Source organism: Hyposmocoma kahamanoa, unplaced genomic scaffold, assembly GCF_003589595.1.
Source record: "Hyposmocoma kahamanoa isolate Upper Pololo Valley unplaced genomic scaffold, ASM358959v1 100021, whole genome shotgun sequence".
Taxonomy (NCBI): Eukaryota; Metazoa; Arthropoda; class Insecta; order Lepidoptera; family Cosmopterigidae; genus Hyposmocoma; species Hyposmocoma kahamanoa.
The window spans coordinates 4928646-4953455 of record NW_020653200.1 but is presented as its reverse complement, the minus strand read 5'-3'; the positions used below and the strand labels follow the sequence as shown (position 1 = coordinate 4953455).

At 37.7% G+C, this 24810-nt stretch overlaps 1 protein-coding gene across 1 annotated transcript in view; it reads left to right on the top strand.

The window, feature by feature from the left end:
* Positions 1-7959: 7959 nt before the first annotated feature.
* Positions 7960-24810, top strand: part of LOC113240485 (sodium channel protein Nach-like) — a 41919-nt gene continuing 25068 nt past the window's right edge. Inside the window, exons 1-9 of the mRNA XM_026477813.1 lie at positions 7960-8051; positions 8289-8352; positions 10067-10149; positions 14098-14194; positions 15248-15357; positions 15892-16057; positions 16304-16452; positions 21965-22097; positions 24013-24177. Coding sequence (XP_026333598.1) covers positions 7960-8051; positions 8289-8352; positions 10067-10149; positions 14098-14194; positions 15248-15357; positions 15892-16057; positions 16304-16452; positions 21965-22097; positions 24013-24177 — 1059 coding nt within the window. The remainder of the gene's footprint in view (positions 8052-8288; positions 8353-10066; positions 10150-14097; positions 14195-15247; positions 15358-15891; positions 16058-16303; positions 16453-21964; positions 22098-24012; positions 24178-24810) is intronic.

Sequence of the window (24810 nt, the reverse complement as noted above, 5' to 3'; positions counted from 1 at the left end):
GTTGTTATGTTTTTATCTAACGTAACATTTGTTACTCAAAATATTCCAAAGTCAGGCTCGTCAAATGTATGTCATACGTAAAAAAATTATAATTATTGTTTATTAATGATAAAAATTTAAATTAACTTATATATAAGTATATAAAAAAAATAACTTATCACAGATGCAAAAAAAACACAATGAATTATTTAAAATATCGATGGACTTACATCGATTATTACATTTATAATTTTTAATCAGAGTGGAATCCAAACTTTTAGAAAAAAGGCCTTTTAGGCGTACTAGAAACGCACCCAGTCCTTATACTTTCAGGTGAGAACATGTCAAATCCTATGTCAAATAATAAGCGAAAAACAGGTTCAGTGCTTTAAAAAATGGGCAAAATTATGTTATCAAAATAATTGCATTTGCATAATATATATAATTAAAAGTATGTATTAGAAAATTATTACGAGATTAAATAAAATAAAATTTTGATAATATACAAGTTTTGTACCTTTTTTAAACACTTGCCATGGTTTTCACTAATTATTTAGAAATAGGCTTTTGCCCATAGTCTCATCTGAAACTATATGGGCTAGGTTACGTTTAGTGCGCTTAGTGCGCTTTAAAGATCTTTTTTCCAAATGTTCCGATTCCAATCTGACCTAAAAATAGTTATCACAATTCGACGTAACCCTACGGACTACGGGACCTTCATATTGCACTTTCTGTATTATTCTAGATTTCTGTCGCTATACATGAAAATCGTTTCGCTTGTTATTAAGGTAGTTTACGAAAATAATAAAAAACTTACCTGCACTGCCTTCCTTATGCGAAAAATTTAGTTATTAACATATCTGGAATTTGCGAAAAAAAAACGCCCTATAAGCGGTTGTTGTATATCTTATTTAGTTTCAGTTTTATTTCTAAGCAAACTCAGCGCAATTGACATTTTTTCAACGAACAAAAAAGGAGGTGCCAATACATGGAAAGTCACTAAATTCAAATGCGTTAGTTATGTCAAGGAGGGCAGTGCGGGTGATTAAGAGAAACAAAAAAAAATATAATTCAATTTAGTTTCAAATAACTATAATAAGTTGTTGTCACTTGGGTGAATAGAATAGAATCATTTATTTAATTTTATCAATTTCATAATATTACAATTTCAAATATATTGTCAAGGGTGTATTCGAATATGATCGTTAAAAAGCCGTGGTAGCCTAATGGTCCGACCTGCCTCTCAAGCAGAGGGTCGCGGGTTCGAATCCGGTCTCGCACCTCTAAGTTTCTCGGAATTCATGTGCGAAATTTAATTTGAAATTTACCATGAGCTTTACCATGAAGCTAAACAGTAATGAAACCTGCATGTCAAAGGGAGTACACAACCCTCGGAAACCTTTGAAGCCCCAAGTCCACACTGGGCCTGGGTCACGGACCATGGCTTAAACCCTTGCCCGAGAGGAGATCCGTACCCAGCAGTAGGACTTGTAAATGGGTGGGTTATTATATATGATCGTTACTAATGTAAGCAACAATAATTAATAAGTGTTTAAGTTTTGTGTTATGGGTGATTGAAGGACACTCGAGTCACCTTTTCATCGCCCAGTAGGGCTAGCACGACAGGGTGCAACTTGCACGAGAGCAATGTAAATGAAGAGTGAAGAAATCCCGCGCTGTATTCGCTCTGGAAGTCGCGCCCTGTCGCTAGCCCTACAGGTTACCTTATAAAATAAAATGAAGACTGTCGTCCTCGGGGTAGTGTTCATCGCTTAATTTCCAATTTCAGTATTCGAGTATATCGACTCATCCGAAGAACAGAGCCTGATGTGATTATATAGCGAAAATAGAATAAGTACGTTATGATAATAATTTCGTTATTCAAATTAAGGCTTATGTAAAGGCGTTTTGAGAATGCATATATTCTTATTTCGTTTCGGAAATATAAAATCGAACAAGAGAAGAAGAACGAACGAAATGTATTACGTCCTGAGAACAAGCAATCTTGCATATAGATCTTTGTTCTACGGATGAGTCGATATCGTGAAATATTATTTAATATTTGAGTATAGAGTCATGAAATGTTATTTTAATAATTCATGATAACATATTTAAATAATAATAAATGCCACAGAAATTAGGTAGACAACACCGAGAATGACAGGCACATGACAGCCATTCATATATAAGGTATATATTTATTTTAGAATTATGTGAAACAATCAGCGAATTAAAATCTTTATAGGTTAATCTTTATACTATTTATACTAAATGCAATCGCTTTTTATACTGAAATCACACATTGTGCCATGTATGAAACAAAAACTCGAATATTCCATCGACGTTTGAATCGTAAAAAGGGCTAAGCGACATTTGTGTTAAAAATGGTAGTAATTTTTACCTAGGTAGTAAATTTTGTGAATAACATAATAGTGTCTAGAGTTACTAATGTAGATCCACCATAACTTAATTTTGTGAAAAAAGTTTAACTGCATTTCCTTATGATGGCCTTTATGATCTTAGCGTCGTTCAGCCCCTTACCTATCAACTGCCGATATATTTTAATTATTGTCACTTTTTAGGGCATTTTTCTTGTCATGCTATGTTGGCTAGCATTAAAGATTTTTAATACCATTTTAGCACGAGTGGGTGGTGCTTGGTCACAATAATAGTTTTGTCAAGTAGGCTACAGTACAAGTACCACAGAAATACGACACTATAAATCTTGTGCAAGTGGTCTTCGTATACCCTCAGAGACAGTCTGTTGTTGCTTTGAGAGGAATTAAGCTGCTCAATATTTTTTTAAATGCCATGATTGCCACAGGAAAAGTGGTTAGTTTGCACCTATCATAAGTAAACAGTTTTTAAGACGAAAACTAATGATAGTCATACAATTCAGCAAAAAAATTGTCTTTAATTATTTGTATAGGCTAAAGCGTATATACTTGCGTCAAACGGTATGACAATTTCCGAAGCTTAGCGAGTTTGCCTTCTTGCATCTAGCGGTTATAAAGTTTTCGTAGGTCATTTTATCTTTATTATTATTGAGTAAAGAAATTTCATTTGCAATGATTGTTTCTCGTGGCGTTCAGAAGTGCGAAACAACAATATACTTTATAGTTTCACTTGTAGATGCGAAAAGCTAGACAGGAAATGGACCCAAAAAGGGGGTCAATGTGTTTAAGTATTCCTTCATGGATTTAAACAACGGTGGTGCTATTTACGACTAATATAAGTTTAATATTTAAATTACCATTGTAGTCATAACCTGACGAAGGCAGTCATAAAGAAAAGAGAATATAAAATTTGTATTATTTTCCCAACATAACAAAATTAACAACGTCGTATGCAGCTGGTGCTGATTATGTGCATGCAATGTGAAAACCATGATTTCTAGGGAAATTAAAAATGATTCTCGTTTTCTACCTTCTTACTCCTTTTGCTCATAACGCCTTTATTCGGGGTGTTGTATATAGTCAAGTCTGAAATGAGTTGCCAAGTATGTATTTATTGAAAAATCGTTGTTTTATATATCTTTTACGTACATTTTTATTGAGCACAGGCACTAAACGGTACAATTTAGGTAATTTGGCCAGACCACTCTGACCATCAATCTGGCCAACGGGAAACATTGAATTTTTTGGTACAAAATTTGTCTAGATTCGTTAAGATACACCCGCTATTCCAACTCTCATTAAATCGTGCTGTATACATCGTATAATGCGTTTGATGATTGTAGATTAAAGTGTTGTTTCCAGTAGAAACCCTGTTTCAATTTATATTGCGGCGGAACAGAATGGAAGCGAATTTTTGTAACGATATTGTACATAGCGTAATGAACTTTATGGTTACTTGTGTAATGTACAAACTAGATACGAGCTAAGAATTACGTCACGCGTCTTCCGCGGATTTCTCGCGCCTTCGCGAGATTTCCGAAAATGCCGTCAGTCGGCTACGCCCGGTGATTCCGCGGAAACTGGCGCGAAGGCAGGCGCAGTGTGACGTCAAACGTCGACGAAATACTATAGCCGCGCGCCTTCACGCGCAGCGAGGCGAAATTGACTCTTCCGTTCAATTCCGTTCCGCCGCAATGTAAATTAAGCCTATAATATTACAGTAGGAGTGCTATATTGAGATTTTGTTTATTATTAATTGTTATAAAGATATTTGGGTTCGGTCCGCTGTTACAAATAAATAATTAATGTAAAAGTAAGGATTTAGGTTTTTATGAAATGGCTCCAATAAATTGATTTAATAATGTATTAAAAAAATTAAAGGACTACCTACCGTAAGGTAATAATGGCAAAGTAGTACCCGTCTCAACTAATATAACCAATTTAATATAGTTATTAAATTGGTTATATTAGTTGAGGTATAAGTTCACGTAGTCGTGAACTTATTAGCGCTAAAGAAATTGTAGAAACCTCTGCCACATGTTTACTTATAAGCCGCTTCATAGTAGGCTTACCTTGGCGGGAAAACGTACAAAATTTCCTGTATAGTTGTTACCAACCGTTGCGTCGTTTTAAGAGCTAGTAAAAAATTATAAACAAAGATGTAACGTTTGCTAATGCGTACCGGAAATTTATAACCGATATGTTACAAGACTGTTACGCGGAGAAACGTCTCTCGCAAAGTTACCATTATACAAAGGGTACCCAGCCGCGCGCCTCTCAACGCTTCTTCTGGTATTTATCCCATTTTGGTGTATACCATCCACGAAAGAAGAAACTCAGAGAAGTGCATGATGCGGCACCTCAGACATATGGCGTAAGCCTAAACTCGGTTATGCGTGAATTTAAAAGCGAATATATAGTACTTCATGTCTTTACGGACGCAAGCGAAGCCGTCTACGCTTGCGTAGTATACTAGACAGTGGACGGAAGCATGAAATTAACTCCCGTTACCGACGAACTAGTCGAGGGCCTCATACAACCCTCTCCTCGCCTGCCGATACCTACCCCGGTAACTGCAGACGCGACTCGCTCAACAGTTGGTTGAGGCTAGTCCGCGCTACGACGCGTACTCATTTAGTTGTAAGCAAGTTTACTCCCATAATTCGTTCACGTGTTTATAATCCATCCCCATCTTTTCATAGTTCTCGTGCTGGCATCCAAACGTTAACGGCGGAAGACTTAACCACTGCAGAAGAGGATATTGTACGGAGGTCTCACTGGATGTCTTTAAAGAAGAATGGCAACAAATCCTGTCTTCACATCCCTTACAGCAGTAAAACTCCTAATATTTAATTTTCATCACAAGAGTGCACACGCCTACAACGGAACTGTGATAAACGAATTTCGTCAATGTTTTGAATTCTACGTTTAAGAACAATCGCCAAGAAATGCTTGTTCGCAGGCTCCGTAAGGCCCAATCTCTGACTCCCGCACTGCGGGCTTATAGTAGGGTAGGTAGTAGGTAGTAACGCATCATCGACGTCTTTTCTCATGTACTGGCTTAGGCTATTTTGGACCCACTTTATATTATTTTGGATTTGGGGAGACGCAAGGAGAAACGTGATGTCGCTCTTTACACGTGCACCCGCGCCGTACACCTGAAAATTGCTCACAGCTTGTCAGCCGACTCCGCGATTATGGGTCGTGAAGCGCTGCATCGCTCGACGTGGCGTTTTATTCCTCCTATTCCGCCATCTTTCGGAGGATACTCGGAACGCTTTGTAAGAAGTGTGAAGACGGTATTAAGGCTTACTTTAGTCGGACAAGCACCTAAATCAGAAATTTTAGAGACTCTTGCTCTCTTCGGCTTCCAAGCCAAAGCGATCGTGAACAGCCGTCTCCTAACACTTGTTCCGAATGGGTGCCAACACCGACGTCGACCACTCACTCCTTTTCATTTTTTGTTAGGCGCTTCATCCAACTAAATCATTTTAGGATTAAAAGACCGTGACCTTGACCTACGCAGGGTAGAGTGGAAGAAACCCATCTGTCGGGGTAACCACTTTTCAAAGCTGAATGAAACACGTCTGAATGTAGGAGTTGGGAATTATCGCCCAACTCTACCCTGGTAGACAGTGAGGTCAGGGTCGCAGACGTAGCGACTCGCGGCGGCACGCTACGTCGTCCTCTTAAGAAATTAATCAGGATGTCCCTCTCACCACATATAGGTGGTATCCTTTTCTCCGCCCGGACGATGTAGCGAATCGCAGCAGTCGCTACAAATCTCTTTGGTATATATTTTATAATCTCTAAGTTTTCGTTTTATATTTAAATTGTAAATTTAAATGTTTATTTTGTTGTGTTAGTGTTTTCTGTTTTGCTTTGATAGCGACAACGTGTTTTCCAAAAATATTAATAAACTGTAAGTACATTCTCTTGACCTTGCTCACTCGTTGTTATCACCCATCCTTTCACCCATTGATACAGTCCGCTACACCTATATTGAACTACAGTTCAGTATAGGATGATCATTACAATAAGAGTTCATAGTAAGGCCCTCCTATTTACGGTAACTTCAACCTCAGATAACACATTAAATTTTGAATAGAAAAAATAATTAAATTTGCTATCTTTACTCTCTAAAATCGCAATAATTGTATGACAGGTTGTTACTTACACAATAAGTAGTATCTCTTATTAGTTTGTACTTACACCGTATACTGTTATATTATTTTTTACAGATGTGTTGTCTAAAGGACATAATGTTACTTTTGCAGCAGTGTCAAGTTAACTTCTAAATTACAGGTTTGGTCGTAATTGTAACTACTACCAACTGAGATATGAGTGTCGCGCCGCGCGCCGCGCGCCGCCGCCGCCGCCGCCGCGTTTTTCCTCGCGCCGCCGTCGCCTTTTTCTTCGCGCCGCCGTCGCCGGCAAATGCAATCGGCGCGTTCTTCAGTTCGATCAGGCACTCTGATCGTACGCACGCACGCTTCCGTATTGTGTTATGTGAAAGTGGCGACGCCAGAAAATGACTTTTCTAAAATAAAACTTTTTTTTATAAAATGCATGTTCGCATTTGACCTGCATCTCACCTGATGGAAAGTGACGATGAGGTCGACGATGGAGCATGCACACCTAAATAATGCCTATTTACTTTCGCTTTGAAAAGACCCGAGTTATAACGTTGAGGGATCAAGTCTGCAGGCAGGGAATTCTACTCCATACCTATTCGCCATAAAAATATGGAATCGTAACGCTTCGTGCGAATCTTTGGAATATCCACAACGTAGAGGTGGAACCCAACCCTAAGCCTAGTCCCCCGGTGATGGAAAGGGGAAAGCGGAATTAAATGGTGTAATTCCATCGCACACTCTCCGTGATATATCGGAAAGTGTGCGATGGAATTACACGCTCTGCTACATTCTAATGATGGCAGCAGTACTCCATGTACGACCGGACTTGTGCTTGGTACAGCTGAAGCAACTGTCTCGGTGTGAAGTAACGCCTCATCCTGGAAAGGATCCCAAGCTTCCTTGCTGCATATTTGGCCATGGATTCTATGTATCTGCCGAAGTAAAAATTGGACGACAGGTTCATTCCAAGTAGCTGTAGACAGTGGGCTATCGGTATGAATATATCACGAAAAGTCGGAGTCAGTTCAAAGGGACTCCGTTTTATGGAGAATACACACGCCTGCGTTTTGATAGCGTTAGATTTGACAAGATTGGCATCACCCCAATCGGAGACTGCCTTGTGTATCACAATCCAAACGGCTGACCATGGACTCTCGACAAGACTGGATTTCCTCTCCACTGACCCTTCCATTGATCAAGTACCTATCTACAACTGTGTTGTCATCAACATACGCAAAGATACCTGGAATTAACATATCATTGAAAAACAGCAGAAAGAAAGTTGCAGATCTATTGCCATATGTTCGGAAGAGTAGTCTTCTAAGACCACTCGAATCGAACGTTCGCTCAAGAAATCCGAGATCAAATTGCAAAGGTCAGAGGACAACCCATAAGAGGGAAGCTTACTTAAAAGTCTTGCGTGCCAGACCCTATCAAAGGCTTTAGAAATGCAAAGAGTGGGGCAAAAAGATTTGCCTCGTCTTCTGCCAGCGTGCCGTCTAGTCTCAGCAGAGGTGGCATATATGGGCGACAAAAATTGGTGACTTTATATTTAAGGATGTTTTGTTTAAAAAATTAATTTGTCCATTTCTGACGTCGCCATTTTCACTATGCATACACAATGCGGAAGCGTGCGCGTGCGTACGATCGGAGCGCCTGATCGAACTGATAAAAATTTGATTACTATAGAAAATACGTTATTTTATTTTATCCTTTGAAAAAGTGTTTTTATAACGGTTTTTATAAAAACAAACATCGTTATGCAAATTCGTTTTAGGATCGTGCTCGCGCCACCGAAACGCCGCCGCCGCCGACACGTTTTCTTCGGCGCGCCGTCGCCGGTTGGTCTATTATCGGCGTTCATATCTGTACCAACTTTATTGAATGAAGAATTGTTACATTTTTTCAAAAACTTATAGGTCAAGAAACACAGAACTCATGACGGTTTTTCTGAGAAAGAAAATGTTTTTTGCTTCTTCAGTAAATTTGCATATTGTTCTTTACGTCATGGTACTGAATTATAGTTACGCATCGTGAGTGGATAAACAGGAATAGGCATGGAAAAGGTTACTTTGTTAGAACTTACGGCTTTTAACACACTCAACTGACGGTACGAACAATTCGTACATCTGTTTAAGAGACACGCCTGTTCATAAGATGTGCTCTGCCACTCAAAAGTTTATATAGCAAAGATCTGAGGGGCACTGCCACTGTGCTCGTCACCCTGAAACAAGTTGAAACGTCCCATGTGCTAGTAGATCAACATGATTATAATTAAAAACTTACAAAATATATATTTCTAGAAGGATTGTAAGGAGCGTACAAAAAAAGATTTCTTTTACGCCTGTGCTTATTTAAGACTTCTTCTTATACGCCTCTAACTTGTTGATTTTAAATTTAGTTGTTTACGTCCTCGAGACTTATTACCTTCTTCCTTCCTATTCTTATGTCTTTTGAAATCTTGGTATTAGATAAAAAAAAAATATTGAGGTGTAAACTGCATTTTTAGAGATACGAAAATTATAAGTAGGTAATTATACAGTTCGATAGAGCTCAAAAAACGAAACGAAACTTGACATTTTGACCTTTACGCCAATGATGGAGTCTAAAGGTAGATATGTGATCATCGCAGCAGAATTTTTTTACCTCTTAAGCCATATTGGAATTAATTATTCATCAAAAGCTGAAGCTCAACGGGCGACGTTTAGTTCTATCAACGTTCAGAAGAACCCAATAATATCCTTAATGAAAAAGATTAGCCCTGCGCAACTTCTTATTCGCAAAGTTATGTTAGAGCTAGTGCAATCTATTCTTCGCTAGTTCAAACTACGTCTTTGTTTTAAGGAATAAATTCTGGACTATTAGGTTGCTAACAGATTGAATGCAAGTTACAGTTAATGCGTGAAGTCGAAATCAACTTCATGCAGCCGAAATCAACTTCATGCAGCCGAGACCACGATTGCATGAAGTTGATTAACGACATCACGCATTAACTGCGTGCAGTCACTCTGGGCTGCATGAAGTCGGGTTAAACTCATCATCATCATCAACCCATTTATAAGAAGCCGTGGTAGCACAATAGTTTAGTAGACCTACTGCTTCTCAAGCAGAGGGTCGTGGGTTCGAATCCGGACGCGCACCTCTGTGTTTCTCCGAGAGAAAGGAGATCCGTGCTCACCAGTGGGACGTATAAACGGTTTTAACTGCCAGCAGTTAATACGTGAACTCGTTGTCAACGTCGTGCAGTCAAGCTCTCGGATAACGACTGTTCAACCAGAAGCTATAAAACTGAAAAATTTTTATGATGCTTGACACAGGGTGTCATCGCGAACGTATATGTGGACTCTGGCACAAGGTAAATATAGGCGGGGTAACTGTAGGACACGCAACTATCAATCTCACACTACGACACGAGGATACAATCTAATTCATTGCGAACGTATATGTGGACTCCGGCACGAGGTAAATATAGCTGGGGTAGGTAACTGAAGGACACGCAACCAGCGATCTAGCTCACACTATTACACGTGGATGCAATCTGATTGGTGACCGCAGGGATTCCCGAACTCCCCGGAAAAGGCCACCTGGATCTCCCCTCCAGTCACCAACCGGCAAGAAGGAGCCTTTGACGTTGGGTTGTGAGGTATCCGTTCACGGGTTGTTTTCCCACTATCTTGGGAATCCAACTTCCTGAGGTCGGCTAGCGGTTCACCGTGACTCGGTTTTCACTATTCACTTTCTAGCTTCTGCGGATGCTCAGTCTGGAGGTACAAATACCTGCAAAGCGATTTGCGACTCTACTGCGTTGGGAAGGTGGTAGCTAGAAGCCGAAGCCTACCACCAGTAGAATAGTCGCTCGCTTAGCACCACTAAATATAATCTACTATAAAGTAAAATGTTTCAAAAATTTGTAAACTAAAAATAACCATTTTGTAGGCATTGAAATAAGGAGCTTGAAAAATGCAAATAACAGTCTCGGAATGTACCACACGCGCTGAACACGCCAGTCGGTTTCAAAGACAGGGCGCCAGGTTTATTTAGCGATACATAATAGATCAACAGATCGGAAAAAATCGCTGATTCCAATAATGCACATAACTATTTTTTTTTTCTATTATATGACATATCGATGCCTTACTTCCTCTAATTTGCATCTTATAAAGAGAGATTATTCAGGAGATGGTAAAACTTTCTATTTTTTAAAATTTCTTATCAAGCGTGTCAATTTGGATGCATTACTCTAAGAATAGGTAAAAGCCAGTGTGTGAGTATGAAGGAAATGTGATGTGAAATCAGCCTGCAAAATTTGTATGTGCAATGATTTTTTTTGCATTTCAGTCACTTTGTGTTTTAAGATACGAGTTTGAGAAAGTAAGACGACGATGTAGGACATTAGGAGATCAAATATTCAAATATTATATTGAAATGAACTTTTGATATCCCAAGGTACGATATGGACTAGGAAAAATACGAACCCGGCACAGCTTTTATATCAGGCATTTCAAAAGTAGACTAAAGAAGATAAAATATGAGGCTTCCCAAAACCGCAATAACCTTCATTTTGTTGTACATATAATACTGCACGCACACACGCACGCACGCACGCAGACACGCACGCACGCACGCAGGCACGCATGTTGATAAAAACTGTAGAAGTAAATAAATAATTATTGTTAAAAACAAACATTTACAGGCTCACTGTGCTGGACTTATACCATCAAACCATCTCAGAGGATACCAGGAGCTCTGGTTCAACTACTGGTGCCTGGTACTGGACTCGTGACATACCTCTATTACGCTGTTGTATTTAAATATTAAAATTTAGCCTGTAAATACACAACGAAGGTGAAATCAATACTAATTGTTTATTAAAATTAACCTGACAGTATTTGACCTTGTTGAAGGATAAATCAATACTGAACTTAGTTATTTTTTTATGTCGCCTACGTTCAATGCATGATCGTATCAGCGCAGTGTTAGACTGTGGTATCAGTGTTCACATCTAAGCTCGGCTAATTGCTGCTTTTGTGAATGATGACATTCACGCTTCTTTTTCAGTCGTGTCGGAACACCAGGTCCGCGTGACTCGTTTATTTACGCACCAACGACAAAATGGTACAGTTCGTGGATAAATCACACGACGTCAGGGGGAAGACAAATTCCGAATACTTTGAAACAAAGCGAAAATGCGGATATTTCAGATCGAAATTCGTGGAGTTTTGTAGGCGTACTGATTTACACGGTTATAAGTACATAGTGATGGAAGAACTTAATGTTTTCGAAAGGTTTGTATCGATCAATTATTGAACGATGCGATATTTTTTCTACTTGCACAAAAAACACCACTGAAAATGCTTAGTCGTCACTACAAATCTAAGTCGCGTATATTAGCCATGATCATGGGACTTATAAAGGGTCCGAAACGTTGGTTGGTTCTTTGAAAAAGGCAAATATACGCGATTTTGTATCGAAACATAGTTTTATTTCCTATGTAGGTGTAAAGATTGTGAAAAATTATGAACTCGAAATACTTAACACCGATATGAATACAAATACTAGGTTTACAGTTTTCAAAATCTTAATTAGTACACAGTAATAGTTATTTGTTATGCAAGTTATGTTGTTTGATGTGAGAGCTTGTATTGTTATAAACCTGAACAAGCGGAGGAACCTAAGATTAAAGTCCTAAATATAGAATCCCTAAAAATAGAATCTTGAGCGTAGCAACGGTTTCAAGAGCGAAACACACAACTTTTCACTTCACTATAGCGAGGAAATGGTAGACGAAAGAAACAGTTGAACTATAATAAATCAGTTTAATCATTGACTTACAAATAAATGGACGACGGGTCTAATACAAAAACCACGAAAAAAATGTCCCAAATCAACCTATTTAAACGTAGTGACATGTAAAGGAATATGAAAAAGCTAAAACGTGGAATTTAAATTGTAATGTCATCGTAGTACTGTTTAATTTTGCTTGCTTCGCTGTCAGTCGAACAAACGAAGACTAAAGCGTGAATGACGCTCTGTATACGATTTTAATGCCCTATAAGTTCGGACACTTTTTAGCGCGGACCCGACGTCCATATAATTGTAAATCAATGGTTTTAATAAACAAAATAGTTAACATTGTCAATTTTATGTCAACAATAATAAGAATAAAATATACCCATTGACTTACAATTAATATACCAACGGATTTATATCACATAAATAATGTACTACAAATCGCGTACTTGAATGTGTTATTATATGTTTTTTTTTCATCGAAAGATTTCCAATGAGAAAGAAGGCCTTTCCGAGCTAGTGAAGTGGAAGAAATGTTTTTCAAAACGTGTTTGATAAATAATGTTTTATTTCATTCAAAAGTTCTTTAGTCGTTGTTGGTTAAAGGATGTTATGTCAATTCGGTGCCGAATAAATTTAAATTTATGGGTATTGCTACATCCACATGTACTTTACTATTGCGTTATATATATTTGTTTCTGTCTCGGTAGGTAATTAATGTGAGATTATAAGAAAATCAACTACTGTTTGGGATCGACACGTGTATAAATATATATTTTTTTAAAACCTAATTTTATTGTACCTTCTTTATTCTGATATCCCTAAGTCCTGTGAAATACTGATTCATAACATTTTTTTAATTGATTTTGAGAATATTTAGGAGAATATATCAGTCATTGTGGGCTTCATTACACGAAGTTAAAATTGAAGTTAAGAATAGGTACACACATCAAATGTTTCTAGGGATAAATTACTTTTGAATTCTCACATGCGTTTGATCCATAGACTTGTTGAGCAGAGTATTTTTTTAAATTAAGTTCACGTATATCCAACCTAGACAAAGAATAGTACAATAGTCTTCATTTGAATTAGAATTATAATACAACATATGTTTTTATTTGACGTGCCTCTATAATAAGGACTAAATTTTATTTTTCAAATGATACAATTTTGTCGAAAATTATGAATTGTTCCTTAGTCTCATACTTATTTATTAGTTCGAAAAATTTTTAATTTTGGTTAATGGTAACAAAGTTTGAGATAGTTTTGTTATGCTAAGTGATCGAGAATTTTGTTCTAAACATTGATACGTTTCTTGTTTTGCTAGGATTGATGGATTTGTATTTTAAACTTACATTTTTATTTTTGACGAGCTGTAGGTATACCTACTTGTGACAAATGATTGAGTTACTAGGTAGGTATATGGCCTTACTTGACATACGATGTTTAACAAAGCCCAAACTAAACTTTCAAATAATTATTAGAACATTAAATACGTAATTTATAAATAGATAAAGTATAATAAATAAACTGTAATATGGAACATAGTTTAGTCATTACAAACCTTTAAACATATAATTGAATTTAAAGTTAAGTGGGACTTGCTAAAGCAAACCAATTAAGTTAAATTAAATTAAGTTTAATGTAAACATTAAACTTAACCTCATTCACTACACATTTGTGTATAATATAGGTATTACACAAAGATAATTTATAGAATCCAAAAAAAGTGTGCAAGGATCCCGTTAGGAATCATGTGGGAGGTAATGCACGTAACTGCTTATTATATTTTTCAGATCATGCTGGGCGATCGCGGTGCTAACGAGTACAATCATAGCTTGTATCCTTGTATTCACAGCATATCAGTGGTACGCAAGAAATCCTATTATTACCGTAAGTATATATCAAACTTTGTCATCCCTCATTAAATTTCCATTGCAGAACTCGCACCTTTGCTATTATAAAGCTACATGTGCACATACATTTTAAGTGATTTTATCACATGAAAATCATAAAAATAATACGAACTTCATGAAACAAATTTAGTGTGTGTGTCAAATTTGAAGTCTTCTATGTAATAATTAAAAAAATATCGACTAACTTCGTCCGTAGAATTGTTAAGCCTCTCTCCTGCATAATGTGGCCTTATAACACGCGTTCCCATGATCGTAACGACAGATATCGAGCAGTTTGAAGTGCCGTGGTTTGTACATTTAAATGAAGTTGTTCACATATAGTAAAACACGTTTGACTGTCGTTCACGACTTTTTGACGTTATGACGACAGACTGTCGTGATCATGTCGTGATAGTGTAACAGAAGAGCTAGAACGACAGTCGTCTGACGATGAATAAAACGTCACAATAAAAATGTGACGACAGATAATCGTAGCTTCAAACGATTCAGTCGTGCAAACGACAAGGCGGCTGCAGTGAACCGATAAATTGTCGTTACGGTCTATTGGGAACAGCTAGACACGACAGACAATCTTTATTACGCGATTGTTAGCGTATCGTGACATTATTTTAATTTATTCTGTTAGAAAACTTACTTTGCGTCATTAAGAATTAGTTTCATCGAAATAAGAAATAAATCGATATCATCATCATCGATATCAACGGAGCGCCAACAGGTGGCCGCCATTACGAAAAGCATCTTTGACTAGAACAGACATGTTTTGTTTTGTTTGGATTTATAGTGAAAGATCTTCTAATATAATTTATAACAGTCACTGGAGTCTCATTTCTATGTCTACTTGGAAAACCTTCTAACACGATGGTTTATTTGAGCGAATGCTTCTAGGCTGATTACTCTACCTATTAGTTTCATTAAAAGGTATTGTAATAAGAATATCCTTGGGGACACAAGCCACGAATTTTAAAATGTATTAAAAAGTAGGAGCTTTTTATTTTGTGTAGTTTGATGAGCATTGATATTTTATTCATAGGTGATAGAGAGCACTCAAGGTGCCATTTGGGATATTCCGTTCCCCGCCGTGACTGTGTGCAATCTGAATATAATCTCGAAGAGGGCTGCCCGCGCTTTAATCAGCAACGTGTTAGTAAGATGTGCTAGTTTTTTATACACCTATAAAGTTGTAGGAATCTGTATCTCTTGTAAATACACGTGCTTTTAGTGCACGTTTCTCTTTTTCAAATATTTTAGTGATTTAGCCTCTCTCATTAAACCCAAGAAGTGCCTCCCTATTGGCGTCATGCGCAGAGTGGGTATTATCATAAGAATAGCCTTTAACCTGTGATGACAAACATGATAAAGAGTTAGCGACGATCTCTGGAAGGTATGAACTTAACTCATTCATTGTTGGGACCGATTATCGGATATATAATAGCAAGTTGGTTTTAACTTTGGGTTTCTAAGTTAAAGGCACAGTTTTACATGTAGATACAGATTTACATTACATGGAGACTATGTAGTGTATTCACACTATATCTGTAAAACAGGCATGGATAATGTAATTTAATTTGAACATAGAAACGGAATAACTCGACTGTATTAGGTATGTCATTGAGATTTCAATAAAATAAATTTCTCAAACTTAATACTCAATAATATTGACATTATTAAACCCAGTACATTACCAGCGAACATGACAGCAGACAACATGTTTGCGGTGCTGCGGCTGGTGCCAATGCTGCATTTCACCTCTAAGATATCCCCACAGCAGTTACAGCAATTACGCAGTCTTCAAACTGTATTGGATCTGAACAACCTATCTGTGGAAATGCTCTTTAGAAATGTAAGTTTCTTTCTTTTCAAGTACCTCATCCTTTGTATATTGTAATTCCATGGTTTTAGAATTAGACGTAACTAAGAATAAAATTGACTAAGTATAAATCGCGTATGCTAATTTCCATGAGAAAACTCTTGTAAAGTCATTGAGTGCAAGGGGGTCGTCCCATCTGTTTATATTAAAACATTTTAAGAAGATATGTTTTCAACTTATGACGTACATCTTTACATCTTTGCTTTACACGACTTGCAGCTTTCATCTGCGGCATCTTGCAATGATCTTCTGGAGAGATGCATGTGGAAGAATACCTTGTACCGTTGTGACTTGCTTTTCCAGCAAGTATTTACCTACTTCAGCCTGTGCTGCACCTTCAACTACTTTGGCGTTGAATCTAGTAAAATGTAAGATATTATAATGTAGCCCGAGTCCACTTAAAAACACTTAATGCGTCCATATATATATATATATGTATATACGGGGCGTGTCGTGGCTATGCCACACGGAGGGGAAGTACCTTAAATACCATAGATAGAAAATTTTTGTGAAAGAAAACTTTGTTTTCATTTTAAAAACAATTCGAACTGCATTCAAAGATTTTTAAATCGCCGGTCTGAATCGAGAATCGAACCCGCTAAATGTGAAAAAACAAATACTTGTAATTTTACTATACTGATCTAAAGCCTCTATCATAAGAATTGTTATCTTCTAAATAATATAGCATCTTATATAAAAGGAACACCCTGATATTTTACATTTAATAAAAAAATAGGAACATTTAACTGCAACTTACTATCAATTTAATTTATCAAATGCTCAAAATGTGTCCCATTCTGTAGAATACAAATTCTCACTCTTTTCATAATTTCGCTTCCTGTTGACTTATTTATCTTTTCATGGCATTGACTTACAAACAAATGGACGACAGGTCTAATACAAACACCACGAAAAAAATGTCCCAAGTTAACCTATTTAAACGTAGTGACATGTAAAGGAATATGAAAAAGCTAAAACGTTGAATTTAAATTGTAATGTCATCGTAGTACTGTCTAATTTTGCTTGCTTCGCTGTCAGTCGAACAAACGAAGACTAAAGCGTGAATGACGCTCTGTATACGGTTTTAACTCCCTATAAGTTCGGACACTTTTAGCGCGGACCCGACGTCCGTATAATTGTAAGTCAATGTTTCATGGTGAATATTAAAATAATACGTCTAAGTTCAGTTTGTAGCTCCTGCACATTCTCATGTCGGTTCCTGTGTATTAAATCTTTTACAGGTTCATTTTAAACCAAATTTCAGATTAAATGTTAAAGTTCATGGTTAAATTTCGGTCTTTGTTGTGTTAAGTTTGCGGGGTGTGCTCATGCTCTTCGGTAGCACAGCTGTTAGTACTATGAGCTCTTGATGAGGAGGCCGATTCCCGATTTGGGCCAATTTAAGAAACGAACTAAGTTGGTTTCTAAGTTGGTTTTGGTCTGAGTATATTTATAGTACAGGAAATTCGGCAGTAATTTGGCATTTTTTCCCCCAAAATACTTCTATTTGGCATCGCTTTCAAGAAAATGGATGTACTCGTAATCTATTACACCTCCGTATATTACCTCCATGCGAAGGCGTGCGGACGCCTCGGGCTTCGCCCTCCGCGGACCTCGGCATACTGTCTCGGCACTTATGACTTTGTTTAAAAAAAAATTTAATAGCTCTTTAATGGCGGCCATATTTAAAAATAGCAAAAATATATTTTGACCGCTAATTATTATCAAACAATCTTAGAAATCTTTTCGTATCAAGATTCAGTGCGAGCAAAGCAACTTTTTTCAACAGCCATTTACATAAAAAATTACGGCTATTTGTACATAAAAAACGACGGAAACAAAATTTTTACCCCAAATTATGATTGAAGCCATGCCATTTTCAGTCGAATTAGAAGAAATTTTTGTCTATTGCCAAAAAAGTTTGTATGGCAGCAATAGTGAAAACTAAATTTTAACCGCTAATTATTATTACACACTCATAGAGATTCCAACGTGTCCATTTTCAATCGAATTAGAGCAAATTTTTATCTGCCGCTAAAAGAGTTTGTATGGCAGCCATATTGAAAAAAAGCGAGAAATAAATTTTGACCGCAAATTATTATCAAAAACCTATGGAGACCCCCACATACCGATTTTCAGTTGAATTAGAGCTAATTTTTATAAACGCTTGTTTGGCGGCCATGTTCAAAAATGGTGAAAAACCAATTTTGATCACAAATTATTGTCAAGCACTCCTAGAGACCCCTATATATATGCTAATTTTCGAAGGGATTTATGCAATTTTTTTTCTGCCGCCAACGAACGCTTCTATGACAGCCATATTTGAAAATGGCGAAAAACAAATTTTGAGTACAAATTATTATCCGCACTTCTAGAGGCCTTCACGTGCCAATTTTCAGCCGAATCAGAGCAAATTTTTTTCGGCAGCTATTTAAAAGAAAAAAAAACACTTATATGGCAGCCATATAAAAATATAGCGAAAAGAAACTTTTGACCCCAAATTATGATTAAGGACTGCTAAAGACCCCCGTGCCAATTTTAGCCGGATCGACGCAAGTTTTTATTCGGCCTTAGGTTGAATTTTTTTAACCTAGGCAGTTGACCAGTGTTACCCTCTATGACATTTCTTCGAGCACGTCCTACCTATCTCTAATAGTTTCCGTGATAGGAGGCTTTGAAATTTGTATGGCGGCCATCTTATTTATTTGAATTTCGAACATTTTGTACTTTCAGCGGAAATTGACCAGGGTGTACCTCATAAAAATGCACAAATATTGTGTCCATTAATAATAATGGACACAATGTTTGTGCAAAACCTATAAAGGTTTTGCAGGCCGTTGATCACTTTTTCATATTTTCCATATTCAGGTCCTCTCATATTTGATTCTTTGCTTTGGAGCCCATCCGCGTACAACGGCATAAATGTTTTTTTTCCCCACCATATTGGGAAGTATACGTTCTATTTCTATCAGTGAGTAAGAACTTGTAGCTTTATATATATATATATAACTAGATGGCGCAAGATAGCCCTATCTTTATATCTTGTGGCAAATTGGGAGTTAAACTTTATATTTCAGTAAAGAATCCCTTTCGGTTGAATTTGAGTGGAAGGGATCTGCGAATATTTAGAAAAGTCAATTGTTTATGGCGGCCATCTTGAATTTGCCACATTGGAAAATTTTTCCAAATCCCAGTAGAACCTGATCAGAGTCATTGACAAATTTTGTTTGAAAGTCCCCCACCCACCCATCTCTCATGCTTTGACCGGGCCGTTTATCACGGAGACTTGGATGTTGCATATTGCGCTGGGCCGCTAAGGCGGCCCGCGAGGCCTATGTGTGAGGCTTGTGACTTTAAATTTAGAAAAGATTTCGTCAGTCGGTTGGTAATTACTTTGGTTTCATTGGTGATTGTTTTAGTTAGGTTTATTTGGGTGGGAGGGAGCCAGGTACTAGGTATAATCGCATCAAGTAGTATCCTTATATACTTTAGAAGAAACTACTCGTATATCATCAATAGTTGCGAAGATTCAGTAAAGTCAATTTTTATTTGGTGGCTTTCTTGGATTCGCCACATTGGAACATTTTTGGTTCCGGTAGAACCTGATCAGGATCTTTGACAGTTTTTGCTCGAAAGCCATACACCCATCTCTGAAGCTTTGGCCGGGCAGCTGGTGTCCTACCTGATGCAGACCACGTCTTGAATGTTTTGGGTTTTTGGTATTCAAAATTCGCAGTTAACACAATCCTTGTACATTTATTTAAAACACCTTCATTCGTTCTAGGAGAACAACGATGTTGGACGGTGGAAAGTGTACGGCGGCCATATTGCAAAATGGCGTGATCATAAAATCACAAACACAATTTCGTATTGTGGGTCTGTACTATACAAGGCCAAGTGCCAAATTTCAGCACGATCGGAGTTTTTTGGCTGGCCGCCATCTTGAATCATTCAAGGACATTTAAAAAAAATTGACAGCCGATTGGCTCCCATCGCCCACTCAGACATTAGTTTGAACATAATTTACCTATCTCATAGTTTCGGAGACATAGTCCCCCAAAATTTTATTTATATTTTGTTTTTCGAATTTAAAATATTTTTCAATGCCTGTAAACACTGCCTAGGGTGTGGAGTAACATTTGTTTGGAGACCTTAGGGTTAAGACGTATACTTTGACCGGGTAGCTGGGGTCCTATCCGATGCGGAGCACTTTTCGGAGGCTTTGGTACTTTCTGATACTCACCAAATCTACCCAACTATTATTCGCATATGTGACTCTTATACATCCGCTCTTCTTCTGGGAAAAAAAATGCTGGTCAAACAACTGAAAATTCACTTGTACGGCGGTCATCTTGGAAAATCGCGGAATCCAAATTTTGTTCGCAGATACATACTATGAACCTCCATACACGATCGGATGTCAGATTTCGGTTTGGAGTAAGTACTCCAAATTCAAAATCAAAATCGCGGAAATAAACTTTTATTTCGGGCCGCGATTTTGAATTCGCCATCTTGAATTTTTTTTTACCTGCAGTTGGATCGTACTATTCTGTATAACACTTGTTTGAACACCTCTAATCTATCTTCAATACTCGCCGAGACGAAGGCCTCGTAACATAGGGGACCGTGGACGGGCGGCCATCCAGGATAGGCCGTTTTGAAAAAATAATTTCTACAGCCAGGTAGATCCTGTCGCTCTCTACAATATTCGTTCGAATACGATCTACCTATCTCCAATAGGTACTGAGATACCGGCCCCCGAAATTTGTAATGCGACCGTTTTATTTTTCGAATTTCTAATTTTTTTCGCTCCCGGTAAAAAATGCCCAGGGTGTGGATAAACATTTATTTGTTAATCGCCGGGCTGCTGGGGACCCACCTGATGCTGAGCACTTTCCGAAGATTACGGTACCTTTTGAAACTCACCAACCCCATTCGACTACTACTCCCGTACATCATTTTTACCGTCTCGCCCTCCTTCTGGGAGAAAAATGACGCCAAAGGGCAGAAAATTCACATGTATGGCGGCCATCTTGGAAAATGGCAGAATCAAAATTTCAATCGCATATTCGTATTGCGGGCCCCCATACACGGCCGCATGCCAAATTTTATTTGGATCGGATCACTTTTTTTTGAGCAGCCATTTTGGGTCGGCCATCTTGAAAAATTTTTATCAACGGCAGTTGGCCCCCGCCGCCCTCTATGACATTTGGTCGAGCTAAATCTCCAATACTTGTCGAGCTATAAGGCTCAGAAGTTTGTATGGCGGCCATCTTGTTTTTTCGAATTTCGAATTTTTTTCACTTCCGGTAGAAACTGCCCAAGATGGCGGGTCAATTTTAGTTCCACGACCCTTCCCTTAGGTATTATACTTTCGCCGCGCAGCTGGGTATCTACCTGATGCAGTCCACTTTTCGAAGGTTTCGGATTTTTCAGGTACTTCATTTTGACCCACCGCGACTCCTTCTGGGAGAACAAATTATCTAAGTGACTACATCAGTCAGTCAGTCAGTCAGTGTTAATCGAGCTTTATAGAGTATAATAATGATCGTCGTATCAACATGCTCGTCATGTGAATTTAATTGAATGTCAAGCGACGCCGACTGTCGCGATGCGCGTGATTCAGATTTGGGACTTTTTCGTTTACGTCAGACGGATTACGGAGTTGTAAACTCTTGTTCACATTTGAGAATGCACACGATTTCCTTGGTTTTTATTAATAGGATAACATTAGCTACATTTTACTCATCAAACTTTAACAAATGTATGAGGCACACTTTGTTACTATACTTTGCCTACATTTTAAAACGTTATAGCGTTTGTTTAAACATTGTTTATGCTTATGTAATTCGGATATGTTTGTGGACTTTATGCATGCAGGGTTCGGGAAGCGTTTCAAGCGGAGATGCCGCGACGAGTGGCGTCGTGTGGTTACCAGACTGCCCTTACCATCCTTGTCAACCCTAACGTTGAAGACTACTACAGTGCAGCCATCGCTTCACAAGGAACTCTAGTGCGTATTTAATTATGCTTATCCCTTTACCGGAATATAACCCGGAGGTTACAGGTAATCCAGGACAATAGGTAGCTTCAAAGCGCAATAATCATATAATACAATATGTGAAACAAAGGTATTCCTTGCTAGTAGTAGGCCCTTATAGTTCAATCATCGACACCGCGTCAATGTCGCCTACAAATAAATATTGCCGACACGATAGGTATGTACCTTCGAACGCCCATTTTTCATCAGATATGTCAAGTTACCCGTTCATCACCGTAATTAATCAATGTAAAGTATATAAGCGGATTTTATCGAGTTATCTACTGTATGAGGCAATTGACCTTTAGCAGTAGGAACGGACGTAAGCAGTTTAAGGTGTGTGTCTCAAAATGTTTTAAGCTTTTAAAATGCATACATGTATTATATCAGTGTTTTGATTTATTGTCATTGTTTTAAAGTTAAGCTTTTCAAGCGCTGTTTTATTTAACTATGATTTTTGTTTTCGTTGTATTATATTTTGATAACAGACCAATGTGCTGTGTAATCTTTGATAATTGTCATTAGCAAATACTGTGTATTGTATAATGTGCAGGCGGTAGTAGGAGCGCTGAGGTCCATAACATATACTATTATGTATTATGTCTGTGTATAATGGTGAAAAGGCAGGTATACGGATACGGCTCCAATTTTAGGACCTCACCAATTGACACACATTAAATTGATTAATAAGCATTAAATTATAAATATATAACTAGTAACTATACCATTCTCGTTCAGGTGATGACATATTCGCGACACTTAGTAATTACCTAGTCGCCAAAAAACAAACTATTAATAAGACGCTTTGCCGATGCAACACTAGTGTGAAGAAGGTCAATATCGACTTGCTTGGACAATACTTATATTGTTGCTATTACCTCCCACGCTTAGTTCAAAGAGGCCAGAGGTACGCACAGAAGTTAATTAAACCAAAGGGTCTTTGTAGGGGCTCCAAGAGAAATCTTGGACACGAGTTCCGGGGAGTCCACGGCACCAAAAGCAATTTTTCGTAAAAATACTAGGTCTGCAACTTGACGTCGCACCTCCTGTGGCAAAAGCTGATGATTCTTACATAATATATATCAATATACTGGTTTGACTCGTACCGCTCCCAAGTTTGAGAACATAAAAACTTAATAAATATTTGCATGTTTTCAACTCCCGACATATAGGTAAGGTATTGGGGGCTGATTCCAGACAGATTCCAGGTGACAGGCGGACGAATGAGCAATATAAAATTTTTAGTGTATTGGCGCCTGTCTGAAATCGTTATCGTGATGTTTTCCATCAATGAAGAGCTCATGATAGACATGATAAACTAAATTTCGCACATAAATTCCGAGAAACTCAGAGGTGCGAGCCCGGGTTCGAACCCGCGACCTCTGCTTGAGAAGCGGTAGGTCAAATCGTTAGGCTACCCACGGCTTGTCATTGTGGTGCGAAAATACTATACTAATCAGTGTTAACATTGAATGGAGTAAATAGTGTTTTTTGAATTATGTGGTTAATTATTTATTTATGTAGGTGTGAGTTTTGGCGACATGAGGCATAAGGCCATTAAGGTCCTACCATTGTTTTTTTCGTCAGTGAAACCACTGGACCACGGAGGTAATTAAACAAAATCTGAAATCTGCGAAACTGGATCTATATGCGGTTTTTTAAATATCAGTTTTATTGTTAAGCAAAACAGCGCAACTGATAATTTAAAGAAAAATACTTTAGGAGCCAATATCTCTAAAGTGCAAATGCAATGGTTTGCACTGAGGTCCATAATTGACAGGACAGGACAACATTATTGTTGTTAATTTATTGTTATCGCGTCACTAATCTAACGCCTATGCATTCGCGAACTGCTAATATAGACTCTAATATGCTTTTACTCTATTAGGTATTCATCGACAATGCGTACAACGTGCCGGACATTGATTCTCCTGTCCGATTGGTGAATCCGTCTACAGAAGTCCTCATCGCTTTGTCTCCAGAGAGGACATACTCTACTCCCGGCGTAAAGTGGTTTACGCCTGAAGAACGGCAATGCTATTACAACGACGAGGTAAAATTAAACTCGCATGCCTTTAATAATTATAGATAAGTCTATTCCTTTGCTGAATTTTATGGCTTACTGAAGAAACTTTAGCGCTGAAACGCAACATGAAGTAAAAATAAACAAGTTTTATCAAGGACACTTGTTTCAATTCGCGAAAAATATTTGTTTCTACATCCAAATCATGTCAGTTTGTCCCTCCGAACAATAAATACAGTAGAAGTGCTTACAGGGCGGGGCACGTATGTCAACAGAACGCGCAGTTCCACATACTTGAGCTCAGTGCGCCATTTTCGCTTTGTACGTTGTGGTCTTGTCAATTATCTCACCCAAAACCTCGATAATCGTAGAAATATGCCTTATTTTGCAACTTTGGAGTGCAAAAATTATAGTCGTACCTGTAATATTACATTTATTGTCTGTGTGTCATATCATCGTTACGTCTTGTTTTATTTAATTTTAATAAATTTTGTATTTTCTGCTTATCATAATAGATTTTTAGTTTTAAGAAATGAAAGTAAACCTTATACCGCTGCAATAATGGTCGAATTTTTTTTGGACAATTAACTAACGCCTATTAATTATTAAATACTAGGCTGTAATCGTTTGTCTTTCAGCTATTGCCGCAAGATTAATGAAATT